Here is a 17,565-nt window from a genome sequence, read left to right on the forward strand (position 1 = left end):
TAGATATTTAATATATTGTTTTTATACGTGTTAATACTGAAAACACCATTTCATATAAATATCTAATAAAATTGGCAGAAGTATCTTTAAGGACTCTTGTGGTTTGAATGAAAAATGTTCTTCTAATGTTGAAAATACGTGAACACTTGGTCCTCAGTTGATGGTGCTTCTTGAAGATATAGTGGAACCTTAAATTAGAGTCTTGCTGGAGGAAACATACCACTAGAGTGAGTTTTTAACGTCCATGTTCACACTCTAATTTTTGTGTGCTATCGATGATTCCCCCTTGCTTTTTAAAAATGTGACTTCTCAACTTTTTATTGCTACCACCATGCCTTCTAGACCTCCTCAACATATTGAACTCTTGTCCATCAAGAACTGTAAGCCCAAATACATTCTTCCTTCCATTAAGTTTCCTTGGTCATGGTGCTTTCTCACAGCAGTAAAAGTAACTCAAGCAGTGCCAGTTCAGATATTTTAGAAACTAGTATTAATATCAAACCAACTTGATCTAAAGTTAATTTTAATTTAATTTAGATATAAATATATAGTTTCCTCTCCATCTCTTCTCACCACCTTCCTATATCTGCACCTTATCCCCCAAATTCACAGCCTCATCTTCTTTAACAACTGTTGTCACATATCACATATACACCCAAAAAATATATGAATTCAACCTGCTGTGCTCATTCAGTGTTGCAGCATATATAGGTTTCTGTAGCTGACCACTCCAATTAGGATGTTCATCCATTAGGAAGACTAACTAATTCTACATCTCTCACCAATTGCTAATTGTTTGTAGGTCTTCATGAATGTATGGGTCTCAATATTACCCCCTGCTGTGTTGGGATATAAAGTGTGGTTGGAGTTGTCCCATACTTTATGAAACTCCAGTCAGAAAAAAATCAGCAGTATTAAAAATCAAACATTCTAGCACAATGCATTTCAATGACTTTGTCACTTATATGCCTAGGAATTATGGTAAGAAGATACTAGAAATATTTGCTTGGCATACTTAAAATATATTTCTTTAGTAGCAGAAACTATGTACAGAGAGATTGATAGCATCTAAATTTCTGAAGTCTGAGCTGATGTATTATGGGTAATATTTGGTGATACTCTGCAGTGTTACAACCATGCACTGCAATATGCATGTTATGACTTCTGATACATAGCTGTAGTGAACTATGACCTGAAATAAACACTTCATGTGTGTTGCAAGTTTAATTTTTAATTAATATTTTGAATTGCAGAAACAAAAAGCTATTATTGTTGCCAATTTCTCATGATACTCACTTTCAGGTAAATGGCCAAAATGTAGAAATAACCTAAATTTGAGAACTTGTGCTTTGGGGCCACTACATTGACTTAAATGGATATTGTAGATGACAGTTCATTAACATCACTATAAATCTATAATAAAATGTTTGCAGAGTTAGTTCATATGTTTGATGTGTCATTTTCTTATATTTTTTTTATTTTTTTCCTTAGGAGAAATAAAACGTCCTACTGATACAATTACAAAATCTTCTATATCTGGCCTGTCCATTGTGACTCTGTTGTACTTACTGACTAATATATCATACTTGGCAGTTTTGACACCCCAGGAAATCATCTCTTCAGGTATGTTGAAGTAAAATTAAATAGGGTAGATGCCTCTCTTTGATTGGAAATAAAGATTGTAAGTTTTAGATACTATAGATTTGTTTAGTATATGTATAATGCTATTAAAATAATGTTTATGTTTTAGGCTTTTCAATGAGGCTAAGAAAAACACAATAACCTAAATCATCTTTTATAAGATAAACAATCACATTAAAAACTTAATCATATATCCTGAAGGCCATGTACCAAAAAACCTAAAATAAAAAACAAAGAAAGAAGAGTAGGAAAAGAGTTAAAAAGAATGTCAAGATACCTGAACAATCAGGTCAAGAACACTCAGAATAAACACCATGCTTAAATGCTTCATCCTTCGAAATACACATTTATCTTTACAATGAAAGAGGCTATTTAAATTAGGTAACATCTCTTTACTTTCTTAGACGTAAAACCCACTGCCAAGATTTTCATTAAGGCTGTCATTTATATCCATCAGAATTTCATCAAAAATTGAGTCAAAATCAGGTCTCAGCCATACTTCGCATATTGTAACTCTCAGTTTTTCTAGAATAATGCTAGTTATTTGTAAATGTGAGCAATAATTTTCATGATTGGCTCTTCTATATATAGAAATCCAAATGTCACTAGGAATAAGTGTGGCCCTATCATCACTCATTCATTACTTTCTGGGATTTCTCTATGTAGTCTGTCAAATTGTTAAAAACATGAAAACTTTTCTTCAGAGACAAGTGCTTATTCTGGTTGGAACCAGAGCTTCAACTTTCCCTTGCTCCAGATGAGATTACTGGGGAAATTACAATTCCAGGCATGAGCAGCACTGATTTTAAATACTATGATAAAAAAGAAAGGGGGCACAAATAGTCTTTCCTTAGGATATTTTCAGTCTTATAAAATGACATAGTAGTATAATCAAGGTTTGCCAATGTCAAAAAGGATATTGGACAGGAGCACTTCTAAGTACATCTGCAACACAGGGCCATTAAAGGGAAGATGTGAGGGAGGTGTCACATCACACATATTCCACATCTTATGCAACACCATAGTGGCTAAATTTTAGGCCATTATTACTTGGAGAAATATATAATGCAGTGCCAGGTCTCCACAGCTACTATGGCTTTTTTCTGTCTTATTAGCTGACAAAAAGGTTGGGGGTGTTAAACTCATGAGATAGACAGTTTAACAATCAAGAAAGCAAGAACTGTTATTCCTGGCACTGAGCAGCCTTGCAGCTCTCAAACATCCACTTCTAATGTGCTTTAATGGACAAATCAATCACAAGGCACAACAGATTAGAAGAGTAAGAGAATCCCTCTCTTAGAAAAAAAAATGGCCAAGTCCTATTACAATATGCATAGATACAGAAACATTTGCAGAGTGCTGTTCTATTTGCTTTCAAGCAAAAATGACTTTGGCATTTTGGATTTTCATAGATTCTATTGCTGTCACATGGATGGACAGAGTCTTCCCTTCTGTACAATGGGTTATTTCTTTGGGGATCTCAACTTCACTGGTGACCAGCATTTCTCCTGGAATACTTTCAGCATCAAGAATATTTTACTGTGCAAGTCAAAATGGACAATTACCTGCCATCTACTCAATGCTTAATGATCATCACTCTCCAGTTGTAGCAGTCACCCTGATTATCATTTTATCTTCTATTGCAATAATAGCTTCAGATTTAATCTACCTAGTGAAATATGTGTCACTAGGAGCATCGTGTTTAAATTTGCTGAAAATGATAGGGTTGCTTAAACTAAGGTACCAGAAGCCTGATCTACCAAGACCTTATAAGGTAAGTCAATATGTAAATACTAATATTGAATATACAGCCTGTTTGTGGATAAACCTTTCTTGGTAGCTGTGAGATTCTTCTAAACAGTTTTAAACCCATTGTATGAAGCAGTGGCTCTATGTCTTCCAATCAAGCTTTGGTGATATTTGCTATTTGAGGCTTCATTTTTATTGTGTAAAAGCAGAAAACTGGCCGGGCAGTAGTGGCACATGCCTTTAATCCCAGTACTCGGGAGGCAGAGTCAGGCAGATCTTGGTGAGTTCAAGGCTAGCCTGGTCTCCAAACTGAGTTCCAGGAAAGGCATAAAGCTACACAGTGAAACCCTGTCTCGAAAAACCAAAAAAAAAAAAAAAAAAAAAAAAAAAAAAAAAAAAAAGCAGATGTCATCATTATCTTCCAGGAAGCAAACAATAATACTCAGGAGAAAACTGTCATTCCCATGCTCAAATGAACAAGCTCATATAATAATTTCACAAAGTAGAAGTAGCTTCAACTTTTTGTTTAATTCCTTATTTGATATTTTATTTAATTCACGATTTTTAGCAAAGACTTATCATGGACAATTTTCATTCATATTATCTCTTTAATATGTAAGTCACACATTTATATAACATAAATCCAGGGATGTCACATCATCTTTGTTTTCTTTCCCAATATTCCTATGAATTTCATCAAGATTTAAACTGTATCATGGTTGTAGAGATTATACAATATTATAAAAACTTTTGTATTTTATGACTGTGACCATAATAAATATATGAGTATTATTAATACAGTTCATATTCACAAGTTTTCTCCTATGTATTCTGATTGATTCAGTCTCTATTGGACCACAGGAATGTATACTGACATTATTCATCTTTGGGTTCTTATAAATAGCTGAATACTAACTGCTGTGGATATCATTCTATATAAATAAAACACTGATGGCCAGTGATCAGGCAGGAAGTAGGTTGCCAGGCAGGAAGTAGGTGGGACAAGGAGAGAGGAGAATTCTGGGAAGTGGAAGGCTGAGGGGGGAGACGCTGCAGCCACCGCCAGGAGAAGCAGCATGTGAAGACTCTGGTAAGCCACCAGCCACGTGGCAAGGTATAGATTTATAGAAATGGGTTAATTTAAGATATAAGAACAGTTAGCAAGAAGCCTGCCACGGCTATACAGTTTATAAGTGATATAAGCGTCTGAGTGATTATTTTATAAGTGGATTGTGGGACTGCGGGGCTTGGGGAACCTGGAGAGAAGCCCTCCAGCAACAACGAACCATATTTTGAGAAGTGTTATACTGTAGCATATTTCATAATCTTCTTTCTTGTAATTGCTTCCTCTTCAAGTACATCCCACATGGACAAAAGTGAGTGATACCTTGGATACATTGTGGTATCCCTGCTATATTTCAGATAATCATGTGGGTAAGTCAAAGAAATAGGGATAAATATATTTTGAAACCTTGCTTTATTCAGAGCGGGTAAAAAGAAATCATCATCAGTCAGAGATAATGAATAAATTTCATTTGTTGAGCACATTCTAGTGGACATGAGTCTCATATAGACTTTATTAGAATCATATCGGGTATCATTTTGACAACAAAAAAATCAGATGAACAAATCAATTAAGTTATCATTTATGCACTTGCACAATGCCTGTCAGATTCCTGTTTATTAACTTTTATTATCTTTCCTGAGCATTGATTGCAGTACGTGGCAAATAGGAGTTGTAGGTGGAGTCTTGCTCTTTCTACCACCTGCTCCCAAATACCCAAATCTGATACTTAATATGAATGAAAAATACTCAGCCAATACATCAGGCTTGTTACTAGATAACCCATACTTAAATTAATCCATATTTCTTATTTATGCTTTGCCACATGGCTTGGTACCTTTTCTTAGTATGGCATGTCCACCTTGCTTCTCTGAATCTCTTTGTGACACTCCTGACTCCACCCCTCTTCATCCCACCATCTTTAGTTTGGTCACCCCACCTATATTTCCTGGCTGGCAACTGGCCAATCAGTGTTTATTAAGCCAATTCAATTGACAAATCTTTAAAGTGTACAAGAGGATTATCCCACAAAAATTTCCTTTTTGTCTAATTAAAAAGTTTTAATTTTAACTTAGTAAAATTATATACAACAAAACAGTTATTAATAATAATTACACTTACACTACCCAGTCTATTTGTATTTGGAAAAAATAAAGAAAATACTTCATTATCTACCCTATCTTGGGAAGTCCAGATTTTTGTATCTAAATCACTTTGTATCCTAACTTACATTACCAACTCAAAATTATACTTTTATGACTTTAAAGCTTATACATTTTATTACTCTTTTTTAAATTTCTTTTTTTAATTTGGTAACAAGAAAATTATAACTATAACTATCTATCTTCAACTCAATCAGAGACCTGAGAAGGATATAATATTACCTGAGTAAACAAGAAGTGCAGAACAAAAACTTCCAAAACTAAAAAATGACAGAAACATCCAACTGAATGGACAGTCATCCAAGGTTCCTCTGCAATGTTGGGGCATCCATATTTGGCCTGCCGGCCTAGGATATCTCACAGAGTGTGAAACAGGATATTTGAAAAACTGCCATGCTTTGTCTTGGTAAATATTGGCAGTCACTTTCCTTCTTGATCAGTGGCTAACTTTCACCACAAAGAAACTAAACTCTATATGAAGTTTCTTTAATGCCCATCATCTACTCTGAAGTAGGTTGGTACTTCCAGGAGCATACATTTCTCATTTTCATAAAAAACTTTAGGTTATTAAGACATCTTAAATGTCATATTTGTGGACCTCTGAAGTGTTTGAAGACCTCCTGTCTATCTAAAATATGTCTACATATGATTTTGAAAACATACCCAATGTGACTATAAGTTTGACTATTATATAGATGACTATTAATCTCTATTTTGTTATAATTATATTTTTAAATGAGCTGCATAAACATAATACTCCAAACAAAAGTAGAAATATACATAAAGAATAACAGAAATAACTTTTATTTCTATCAATAAACCAAATCTATACTAATGTAAACATTTAAGATTGACAGTTGTTCTTTTACATTAAAGTAGATTCAATAATCCACTTTTTATCTCACCATTTCTATATTATAACCCCTTTTATTCATGCAGGAAGAGATCTTTGAATTTAATTCTTATTCTAGCTTTTATGCCGACTATGACTAATAACAACTTGTAACCAATCCCCCTTAAATGCAAAATAAAAAAATTTAGAGCCAATCTTTTAGGAATGTGGGCATTGTGTATTTTAGATTGCTTTGTGTTGTTTGGTGGTACTGGCATCTTTGGGGAATCGTGAGAAAATGGGTTAATAATGAAGTCCTGCCTGGAGTAGTCCATGAGAGTGGACCATCTCAACCAACAACCATAAAGCTGTTTTGGATGTAGACTTTTGAGGAGACTATAACAAAGGCATTTTGAAATGCTAGATAACCTAGGCCATCCATTTACATTGTTGTCTCATCCTCTTACTCTTTATTTATTAAATAAAAATTTAAAGGTAACATACATATCTACATTATTACAAGTATATACTGTGTATTTTATACAAGTCAGCCAAAGATGGTTTTTTTTATGTTTGATCAGGTAAAATATACATTATATATCTTGTAGTTCATTTAAGTGTATATGTTTGTAGCCAGAATTTCAAGGGGTCTTCCTCTATCAAATCTGATTTTCTTTAACCCAGAAAAAATCCACATCCTCTCATTTCCTGTGGAAATAAAAGCATAGCATCTCTCCCAAAGCAATATAGCTTTTGATTTAATTTTGAAGTCATGATATTTTAAAAATATTTATAATGGTTTAATCTAGCAGTTTTTATAATCCAGTATCTCTTACCAGACAAAAACTTCAAAAATCATACAATAACATAAAGAATCCAGACTCTCTGTGAAATTTAACTCTTAATGTGACATAGTTTACTTTTTATTATTATATTCCTTCTTAAAAACCTTCTGAACCATTTTTCTTTTTCTTCAAAGCTTACATATATTGTTAAACACACTCTAACCTGTTTAAAGGATTTTTTTGGTCTGCATCTATCTTTACTGCATATCTGTATTTTTTTCTCACATGAGACAAATCTTAAATTGCTCTTAGTTCCCAGGATTTTCCAGTTTAGCACAAGGTAGTAGCACATGGTGTTTGGGGGCGAGTCTTAGGAGAGAATTTTCTATACTGCAGCTAGTGTGAGAGACTGACTGAAGTAACCTGCCCCAGAGCTTAGCTCATGGCCAGGGTGAGAGACTGCAGGATCCCACCTTGCAGTGTAGTTCATGGTGAGCTGGCAGCTTTAAGGCGATGCATCTCTGTGCTGTGGCTGGCATGAGAGACATGAGACTCCATTTCTGTGTCTAGAACCCCCTGTTAAGGGTTTTAGTTCTTATGTAGATCTATGCCCCATTTTGGGTGCTATTTGTAGATGTAATTTTTCTGTCCTGACTGTCTGGTCCCAAATAACCAACTCTGAGACTTAATATAAATAATACATATTCAGTCAATAGCTCAGGCTTATTAGTAGCTAACAATTTAACAAAATTAACTCATATTTCTTATCTATGTTTTGCCATGTGGCTTGGTATTTTTCTGAGTATGGCATTATGGCCATTTTAACTTCTCTCCATCTTTTGATGACTCTCCTGAATCCATCCTTCTTCCTCCCATCATCCTTAGTTTGACTGCTCTGCCTATAATTCATGCCTGGAGATAGCTAATCAGAATTTAATTAATCTAATTCTAGTGAAAAATCTTTATAGTGTACAGAGGATTACTCAATAGCAAGGAGTATTTCAGTGTGATGTGTGTCCAAACTAGAAACATTATTAATCTGAAAACGTGAAATCACTGAAAGACTGGGTATTTGGGTAGCATAGTGCAAAGAATCAGCACAGCAGATGTTAAATAGGGCAATGTTCAGACATATTTAAGGACCTACTTGTGATCAGATATTATAAAATGGACACATAGCAAACACTCCTAGTGAAGAAAACACTGAGACTTCTGTATGATGGCATGTTGTATAAAACTGATTAACAATCTGAAAAGACACAGAATCTAACTATGTCCATTTGATGTTAGAATACATTTAGGCAGAACCATTTCCAAAATGAGAAAGAACTAGATTTAGAAACATGGTTGTGGAAAATTAAATAGAACAAGGAACTGAGATGGTACCTACTTAAGAGACAGGCAAGGGAAGTTACCCTTGACACAGAGAATTGAAGATAAAAAGACTCGAGTTCCCTAGTACATTCTAGGACCAATCCCTGGTGAAAGACCTGCAAAATGAAAATTAGGTATTTGGTAATGGAAGGCTTGCTCTATTACCACTAAGAGAACCCATTTCAAATCTCATGTACAAATACTGTTCTTTTATATATGAGTAAGAAAAGTGAGAAGAAAACAAGAATTGTAGGGAAAATCATCAGATCCATCTTCACAAAATCTTGGTATGTCATAAGTCTATTATGATTTTTTAAAAATATAGAAAGCTACAAAACAATTTTTCTGGGAAATATATACACAATAATTCTTAACAAAATGTTTCTAATGGGAATTTGAAACCACATAAGGAGAATCAGATATAATAGAAAATTTTGGCTTAGTTAAAGAAATGAAAGGATAATTGAACATATTTAAAACAATAAGTGTAATATTACACCTAACAGCACCTAAGGTCAGAAATCACATTTATGTTGTTAAAATATATATTGGTACATATGCACATAAAGAAAATAAACATAGAAATAGGATTGAAAGAAATGATGATGCCTAAAAGACAGAGGTTTTTTTTTTCAAAATAGCATACGTCATTTTATTTCTGTGAATAATTAACACATATTTCATTAATAATGAGACAATAATTGAAACATGTTATCAAGTTTGATTGGAATAATGCAGCAACATACATCAAGGCAAGTGCAAGATCAAAACTGATTATTATTCTTTCTTAATGAAACAACACATTCTACAGTTTAAGTAGGTCTCATTTCCATTTACTGTTTTTCTTTCAAATGCTAGCATTTGAGACAATTCCTATGTCAGGCTATCTGTAGCCCTCACTCCCGAATTATGACACATTGACAGATATTTATATTCAGGTACCACTAATCTAAGGGTCTCCGTGAATTTCTTTTATTTGTTTATTTTCAATTTCTTTATTCAGAAATTTTCTACTCACTCTACATTCCACCCACAGATACCCCCTCCTTCCACCTTCCACTCCCCAGCCCTCCCTCCCAAGCCACCCCACATCCCCACATCCCCCAAATCAAGGTCTCCCATGGGGAGTCAGCAGAGTCTGGCACACTGAGCCAAGGCAAGTCCAAGTCCCTCCCCAATGCACCAAGGCTGCACAAGGCATCACATCACAGGCAACGAGCTCCCAAAAGCCTGCCCATGCACCAGGGACAGATCAGAAGCCCTTTGCCTGGGTGCCCTCCAAACAGTTCGAGCCAAACAACTGTCTTCCTTATCCAGAGGGCCTAGTCCAGTCCCATGGGGGCTCCAAGACCACTAGTCGACAGTTCAAGGGCTTCCACTGGTGTGGGCAGTCATCATTGCACGTCTCCCCATCATAATCTCAAAGTCCCCCACCTGCAGAATCCCTCCTCTCACTCATTGATTGAATTCAGCTGGCGTCTGGCCATGGATCTCTGCATCTGCCACCATCAATCACTGGACAAAGGCTCTATGATGACGGTTAGGGTATTCACTAGAGCGGTCACCAGAGTAGAACAGTCCAGGTACCATCTTGACCACTGCCAGCACTCCAAAGTGGGGGCATCCTTGTGGATACCTGAGAGCATCCCCGGCACCCAGCCTTTTCCTATTCCCATGATGTCCTCATCTATCATGGTATCTCCTTCCCTCCCCTCCTACTCTGTCCCTGTTCCAGCTCGACCCTCCAATTTTCCTATGTTCTCATGTCCCACTCCTTGCCCTCTATCACCCCACCACTCCCAGTCCACTCATGTAGATCTCCTCCACTTCTCATTCAATGGGCCATCCATATGTCCTTCCTATAGAATTTCCCTGCTAGTTAGCCTCTCTGGAGCTGTGAGTTGCAGTCCAGACATCCCTTACCTCACATCTAGTATCCACTTATCTAGAATACATACCATGTTTGTCCTTCTGAGTCTGGGTTACCTCACTCAGGATGATATTTTCTAGTTCCATCCATTTGCATGAAAACCTCATGATGTCATTGTTTTTCACTGCTGAGTAGTACTCCATTGTGTATATATATATATATATATATATATATATATATATATCACAATTTCTTTATCAATTTTGCAGTTGAGGGGCATCTAGGTTGTTTCCAGTTTCTGACTATTGCAAATAATGCTGATGTAAAGATAGATGAGCATGTGTCCTTATGGTAAGATTGAAGATACCTAGGGTATAAGCCCAAGAGTGGTATTGCTGGGTCTTGAGGAAGACTTATTCTCAATTTTCTGAGAAACTGTCATACTTATTTTCAGAGTGGCTGTACAAGTTTGCATTCCCACCAACAGTGTAGAAGTATTCACCTTGCTCCACATCCTCTCCAACATAAACTGTCTTCAGTGTTTTTGATCTTAGCCATTTTGACAGGTGTAACATGGTATCTCAGAATTGTTTTGATTTGAATTTCCTGATGACTAAGGATGTTGAGCAATTTCTTAAATGTCTTTCAGGCATTTGAGATTCTTCTGTTGAGAATTCTCTGTTAAACTCTGTAGCCCATTTTTTAATTGGATTTTTCAATATTTTGAAGTCTAGCTTTTTGTGTTCTTTATATATTTTGGAGATCAGCCCTTGTCAGATGTGGGGTTAGTGAAGATATTTTGCCATTCTGTAGGCTGTCTTTTTGTCTTATTGATGGCATCCTTTGCTCTACAAAAGCTTTTAAGATTCAGGAGGTCTCATTTATTAATTGCTGCTCTCTGATTTCTTTCTCAGCCAATTCATCATTTGTATATAGGAGGGCTACTGATTTTTTGAGTTAATCTTGTATCCTGCCACCTTACTGAAGCAGTTTATCAGCTGTAGGAGTTCTCTGGTAGAATTTTTGGGGTCACTTATGTATACTATCATATAGTCTGCAAATAGCTCGTTTGACTTGTTCCTTTCCAATTTGTATTTCCTTGACCTTCTTTTGTTGAAAAGACAGAGATTAATGGGAGCAAGAAGAGACAATCAGGCATTTATTTTGAAGAGTAAGTGGAAATAATTTTGTGGAAGAAAAGAGATAAGCAAGAAGGAAAAAGGAATGAAAGGAAGAAAAAGAACATAACTGATTTATTTGTATGTATAAAAATTTTAGGAATAAACTCATTACAAATATAAATACATCACTATAGTATGTCAATGAAAAAATTAATTAAAAAGTAAGATAATAAGGAAGGGGGAAATTTGGCTATGAGTAAATATGTAGTAGTTTTCCTAATTCAGATAAGATCATTGGAATTATTACTAGTAGTGTGATGCTGGTATTTTAATTTATGGCAATCTACAAGGGAACCCTTTCCTTATTGTTTGAAAATAAAGAGCTGGCTTTAGTGAAGAATGACTCAGTGGGATGAATAAAGTAGTAATTCAAGTACACTGTATGTAAATATGTAAGTTCACAATAACATTTTTATTGCATGATTTCTAATTGGTCTTTTGATTAAAAACCCAAAGCCAGATATTGCGGTAATGAGAGAAAAAGGAACAAGCCATTGCCATATCTCACCTGCCAAATCCAGAAATCCTCTGTTTGAAAGCCTCTGAGTCCTCAGCCAAAATACGTCTCTAGCCAAAAGGCCTCTAGCCAAAAAAATTTAGTTCCTGCCTCCTCACCCTGTATATACCATTCTCTGCTCAGCCATGTCACTTCCTGTCTCAACCTCCCTAGTACTGGTATTAAAAGCTTCTGTGCCTCCCAAGTAACTGATAGCAAAGGCATGAGATCTCAAGTGCTGGGATTAAAGGCATGTGAATCTTACATACTGGGATTAAAGGTGTGTGTCACCACTGCCTGGCTCTGTTTCTCTTCTAAACTGAACCAATCTCATGTAAGCCAGGGTGGTTTTGAACTCACAGAGATCCAGGTATATCTCTACCTCCTGAGCACTAGGATTAAAGGTATATGCATCCTTTGTCTGGCCTCTTATGTTTAATCTAGTGGCTTGTCCTGTTCTCTGATCTTAAGGCAAATTTTGTTAGGGTATAACAAAATTCACCACACATTTTTATGCTATATTATCTGCAATAAATTAATTTTTGACCAACTAACACCAGGACTACCTACTCTAAAACTTTTGAAGATATGTATGCACTCACTTCCTATTGGTTATGTAACAAATATAACGTTCTTTTGTCATAGGAACTTAGCATGCCATCAATAAGCTTAATTTTTTTTCTCCTTTCAGGTGTGGCTGCCACTTATATTTGGATCTATAGCTTCATCAGTTTTTCTCATTTTCATGCCAGTGATTCAGTCTCCTAATGTCGAGCATGTCTTTCAGGTTGTCTTTCTTTTCTGTGGATTTCTGTGTTACTGGCTTCAAGCTCACCTTCATAGACATGCTGTATGGTTTGACACAATCACTTGTTACTGTCAGTTGCTTTTCAATGTCTCACCATCTGAGGACCAAGATAAATTAATTCCTTCATAAAATCCAGGCTGAAGGAGAAGTATATTTGAAACTAAGCATAACCTAATTTTATTACAATTTCACTTTTAGATGTATATGTTGTTAAACACAATCCTTGCTTATATCATGTCCAGCCCAAACATTGTTAAATAATTTCAATTTCACCTCCTAAACACCTTTATTCTGTGAATAATGAGTAGAAATTATATTAAAGTTTCTAAATACACAATAACTAAAAGAATATGGAAATTTCTTTTATCACTAAGAGATATATAAGTGTTCACAGCATTTTAGCATGTTGGCAAGTTGCATACACACAACAAATCATAGCATTTATAAGTAGATTTGTCTTTAGTCATATTCAACATATTTTTCCATAAGAGGGAAAGATTGTGTAAAGTCTTGTCTAAGGAAAGGAATCAGTGTATTATAACCAAAGAGCCACATTCAGTGATACCTCTCTGCTGCTCTCTCTGTACATTGACATACTTCAAAAATTGTGACGGAGACCATACAACCTTACAGCCAAAAATATGTCATTATTGACTCTTCAGAAAGTATTACCTTATCCAATCTATATAGCTAAATTTAAAAGGTTGAAGATCACCAGAATTTTGAATGACTAAGGTTTTACTGCGTATTTTAGAAAGTAATAATTTATGCTCTATTATAATTTGCTGGGTATTAGCAGAGGCAGATGGAAGGAATATGGCAACATACAACATTGAATGAGATGACATAGCATCTTCTAATTACATTACAAGGAAAGTAAACTGGGTTTCTGTTCTATGCAAATATATTTAATGTGTAAAATAAACTATCTGTAAGTTAACATATTAGACATATGAGAAAGAAATGTGATTTTCTCTACTTTGATCAGTACACACACACACACACACACACACACACACACACACACACACACACACTTGACATAAATCTGTACCCCATAATTATTGTCATTGATTCCTTAATCAAGAAATTGAAAAAATGTTTCAGATAGAAATGTTACTGCCCTGAATCATCAACTAATTTTAAAGTGGAAACCAAGCATAATTATATTTTTAAATTTAATATTTCCAGCAATAAGGAAGCATAAAAAATTACACCCCCTCTGACCTTCTACCACGTCCCATGTACACTCAGTCTGTTCAGATATTTCTCAGATATTTACTTCAGACATACTCTGCTTTTCCTTTCCTTTTTAAACATAGAAACTCTTACCAAAGTCTTTCTTGTGATTTCCCTCAGTAGTCTAGAATATATTGTAAAGTTACACCATTTTAAACAAGAACAGAAATTCATGCATAGACCATAACAAAATCACTCTAAATTTTCATCAACATTGTAACAAAATGAAGCATCTGAATCTGGCAGTTTTTTAACCAATAATAATTTATAACCTTTTAGGGGATGACAAATATTTATAATCTATTGAATCTGAATGCTACAGCATTATAACACAGTCGATCCCTGCTTAACAACCATAGGCAGTGACACTCCACTCTGTCCTAGGAGCTAATCCTCCCTCAGATTTGGTGGGCAGCCACCAGGGCAGGTCACTGGTGCACCACACATTAGAATGGGTGGGGAAGGCACACAACATAGACAGAATATTGTTATTAACCCCAGATTCTCAAGAACATGAGAGTGACAGACTGAAATTGACTCCATGCTCCAGCTGGACCCCAGACCTGTAGGCCACTCCTGGGCTGTGACCCTGGAGGGGCAGTTCTCCACCAGCCCCCACCTGGTGCAGACATGCTCTGAACTCCTCAAGGCCCACACTGGCTCCTACCAGTTCTGAACCATAAAGTCTTTCTGAGGCTCCCAGAACAGGGGCTGGCCTTGAACATACCAACCAGCTTCAGGCTCTATGAGGGTTATCATAGTGGGATTGAGGGAACCCTGATGAGCCCCCAATTGTTATGTCCAGATTGCAGGGACCCCCAAAAGACCACCATCCTATATGTAAAAGCAAAGAGCCTTTATTACGTGCTCTAGGGCTTGGTCTTTCTGTCTGTCTGACACAGTGGTGAGAGCAGAGAGCCCCAAGCACAGGTGGGGTAGAGTTTTTATCATAACAGAGGTTGGGGTGACAGGATTTCTGGGTTCGGGATCCTGATTGGCTGACATTTGTCTAGGGGTATCTGTAAAACAAAAATAGATGTGTGCTAGACTCAGGGACATGTGGCCACCTTAGTATCTAATGGTTGGATTGTTTGGGATGTTAGGTAATTCCCCATCCCTGGGTAAATCTCTGGGTGATGTCAGCTTATTATGGCTTTTCCTGGATCTGGATGTTGTCTGCCAGTCAGTAAGCCTGTCACAGAAGCTGTGCCTGGGCCTTTAGACCTGTCATGCAGCCGTGTGCTCAGGCTGTTTTGGAGCCCTTCCACATAATAGCAATAGAAGTAGGAGAAGAAACTTATATCAAAGGCACAGAAAATATTTTGAATAAATATTAGAAAAACATTTCCCTAACATAAAGATATAAGGTATAAGAAAAATAAAGAACACCAAACATACAGGGAGGATCAGAAAAGAAATTCCCTATGACACATAATAATCAAAACAGTAAACATACAGGATAAAGGGATATCAAACACTACAAAGGAAAGAAAACAAAAAAACCTATATATACAGACCCATTAAAATTACACCTGACTCCTCTAAAAGACATAAAGACCTAGATAGGTGTTTTACAAATGCTAAAGATGACAAATGCCAACTGAGACTATTAAAAAGCTAACAATCACAAAAAAGGAAAAATATATTCCAAGATAAAGCTAAATTTAAGCAGTATCACAAATACAGCTCTAAAGAGGGCACTAGAGTAAAATTTTCTATCTATAGAGGTTAAACAAGAAAACATAAGGGATAAATAACCCCTGACCAGAAAATCCAATGAGGGAGAAATAAACCCACACCTTTCCAACAAAATAAAAATAATCAATAAACACTGCTCATTGTAGTGGTATTTGCTCCTCCCATGACCTTGGGGTACAAGGCCCAAAAGAGACAGGGCTTCTTACTGTTGTACAGGATCTCTTAAAAGAAAAGGGAGAGGGGTCACATGGTCCTGCTGCGGGATGTTAATGTATGTCCTGTGGGAGCCCTTCTTGGGTTCTTTGTGGCGTTACCCAGCAGGTCCGTATAGAGGATGATTAGGACCATGGGCCTGAGTGCAAGTGTTTGAGATGGTCTGCACTTGGCTGTGCTGGGGGATGGTCTGTATGTCAAGTTGTTCTGATTGATCAATAAATAAAACCTGATCGGCTGTGGCTAGGCAGGAAGGATAGGCGGGACTAACAGAGAGGAGAAATAAAAGGACAGAAAGGCAGAAGGACTGACTACAGCCGCCGCCATGACCAGCAGCATGTGAAGACGCCGATAAGCCACCAGCCACGTGGCGAGGTATAGATTTGTAGAAATGCGTTACTTTAAGATATAAGAATAGTTAACAAGAAGCCTGCCACGGCCATACAGTTTGTAAGCAATATAAGTCTCTGTGTTTACTTGGTTGGGTCTGAGCGGCTGTGGGACTGGCGGGTGACAGAGATTTGTCCTGACTGTGGGCAAGGCAGAAAAACTCAAGCTACATGGTCCCTTCTTTCTTTTTATTTATTTATTTATATATCCTGGTGTGATCAGACTTAAACAACTTGCAAATTGAGCCTGGTTCCTCTGCAACATCAGTCAGCACTTATAACTGCTGTGCCACCTCTCCTTCCTTTTTTTTTCATATGAAAGGGTATTTTTATTATTTTCCTATGTAACACATTAATGAATACACCATTTGCATTTTCTCAACTGGAAAATAAGACACAAAGCAAAAGTTTTATGATGCTTGGAAAATCAAGAGCAGTCACCTGTCTTTGGGAGGATTCAGTTTTTTACAAAATCTGTGACACTGCCAATGCGGGTACCAGAGATGCTTTGTGATGAAGAACACCTTGCTCCTGGGTCCTTGCTCAAGTTGTTCAATTTTCTCTTCTTATTTGGTTTTCAGCACTTGCTCATATATTTCTTCATTGTTCTGCAAAATATCTGGTTGAGAAATAGGATTGATATGTTCATAGGGGATGTCCACAGAAGGGTGGTAGCACATTATTGCCTTGCCATAGGATGCCACATCAATCTCTAACTTGCAGTTGTAGTCCTCTGGAAGAGAAGAATATGTAGAATTATGACAAATACTAGAGAAAGCTCCATTTTGGATTGGAAACAAATTGGGTGCCAGATAATTCAATAAATCAATGGGAGTCTGTTTAAGGAGTATTAGGGAAATTTATTACAGTAAATTGAGGGAATACACTCACAAATACAAAACAGAGTAAATGGCTAAAGTTGTCCTCCATTCTGAAAAAGAGCAAATCCACCTGTCAGGCAGCAGGGAGAAGGGGCATGTGACCCTTCTCCCTGTCCTTTTAAGAGGTCAGGTACAACAGGAAGAAGCACCACCTTCTTTGGTCCTTATAGCCCAAGGTCATGG

The 17,565-nt window shown here is 36.5% G+C and overlaps 1 protein-coding gene across 2 annotated transcripts in view; it reads left to right on the forward strand.

Moving 5' to 3' along the window:
- Positions 1–13,302, forward strand: part of LOC114687990 (solute carrier family 7 member 13-like) — a 35,156-nt gene extending 21,854 nt beyond the window's left edge. The window contains exons 2-5 of one of the 2 annotated variants that reach the window (XR_005090787.1): positions 1,492–1,623; positions 3,054–3,415; positions 4,747–4,824; positions 12,846–12,932. Coding sequence is in view for 1 of the 2 variants with exons in the window: in XM_028862616.2 (XP_028718449.2) it covers positions 1,492–1,623; positions 3,054–3,415; positions 12,846–13,091 (740 nt within the window). In the remaining variant the exon portion in view is untranslated. Of the gene's footprint in view, positions 1–1,491; positions 1,624–3,053; positions 3,416–4,746; positions 4,825–12,845 lie in introns of both variants that reach the window. The other variant, XM_028862616.2, reaches the window with a different exon arrangement.
- The last annotated feature ends 4,263 nt before the right edge of the window (positions 13,303–17,565 follow it).

The sequence above is a fragment of the Peromyscus leucopus genome, chromosome 2, assembly GCF_004664715.2.
Source record: "Peromyscus leucopus breed LL Stock chromosome 2, UCI_PerLeu_2.1, whole genome shotgun sequence".
In the NCBI taxonomy this organism is placed as follows: Eukaryota; Metazoa; Chordata; class Mammalia; order Rodentia; family Cricetidae; genus Peromyscus; species Peromyscus leucopus.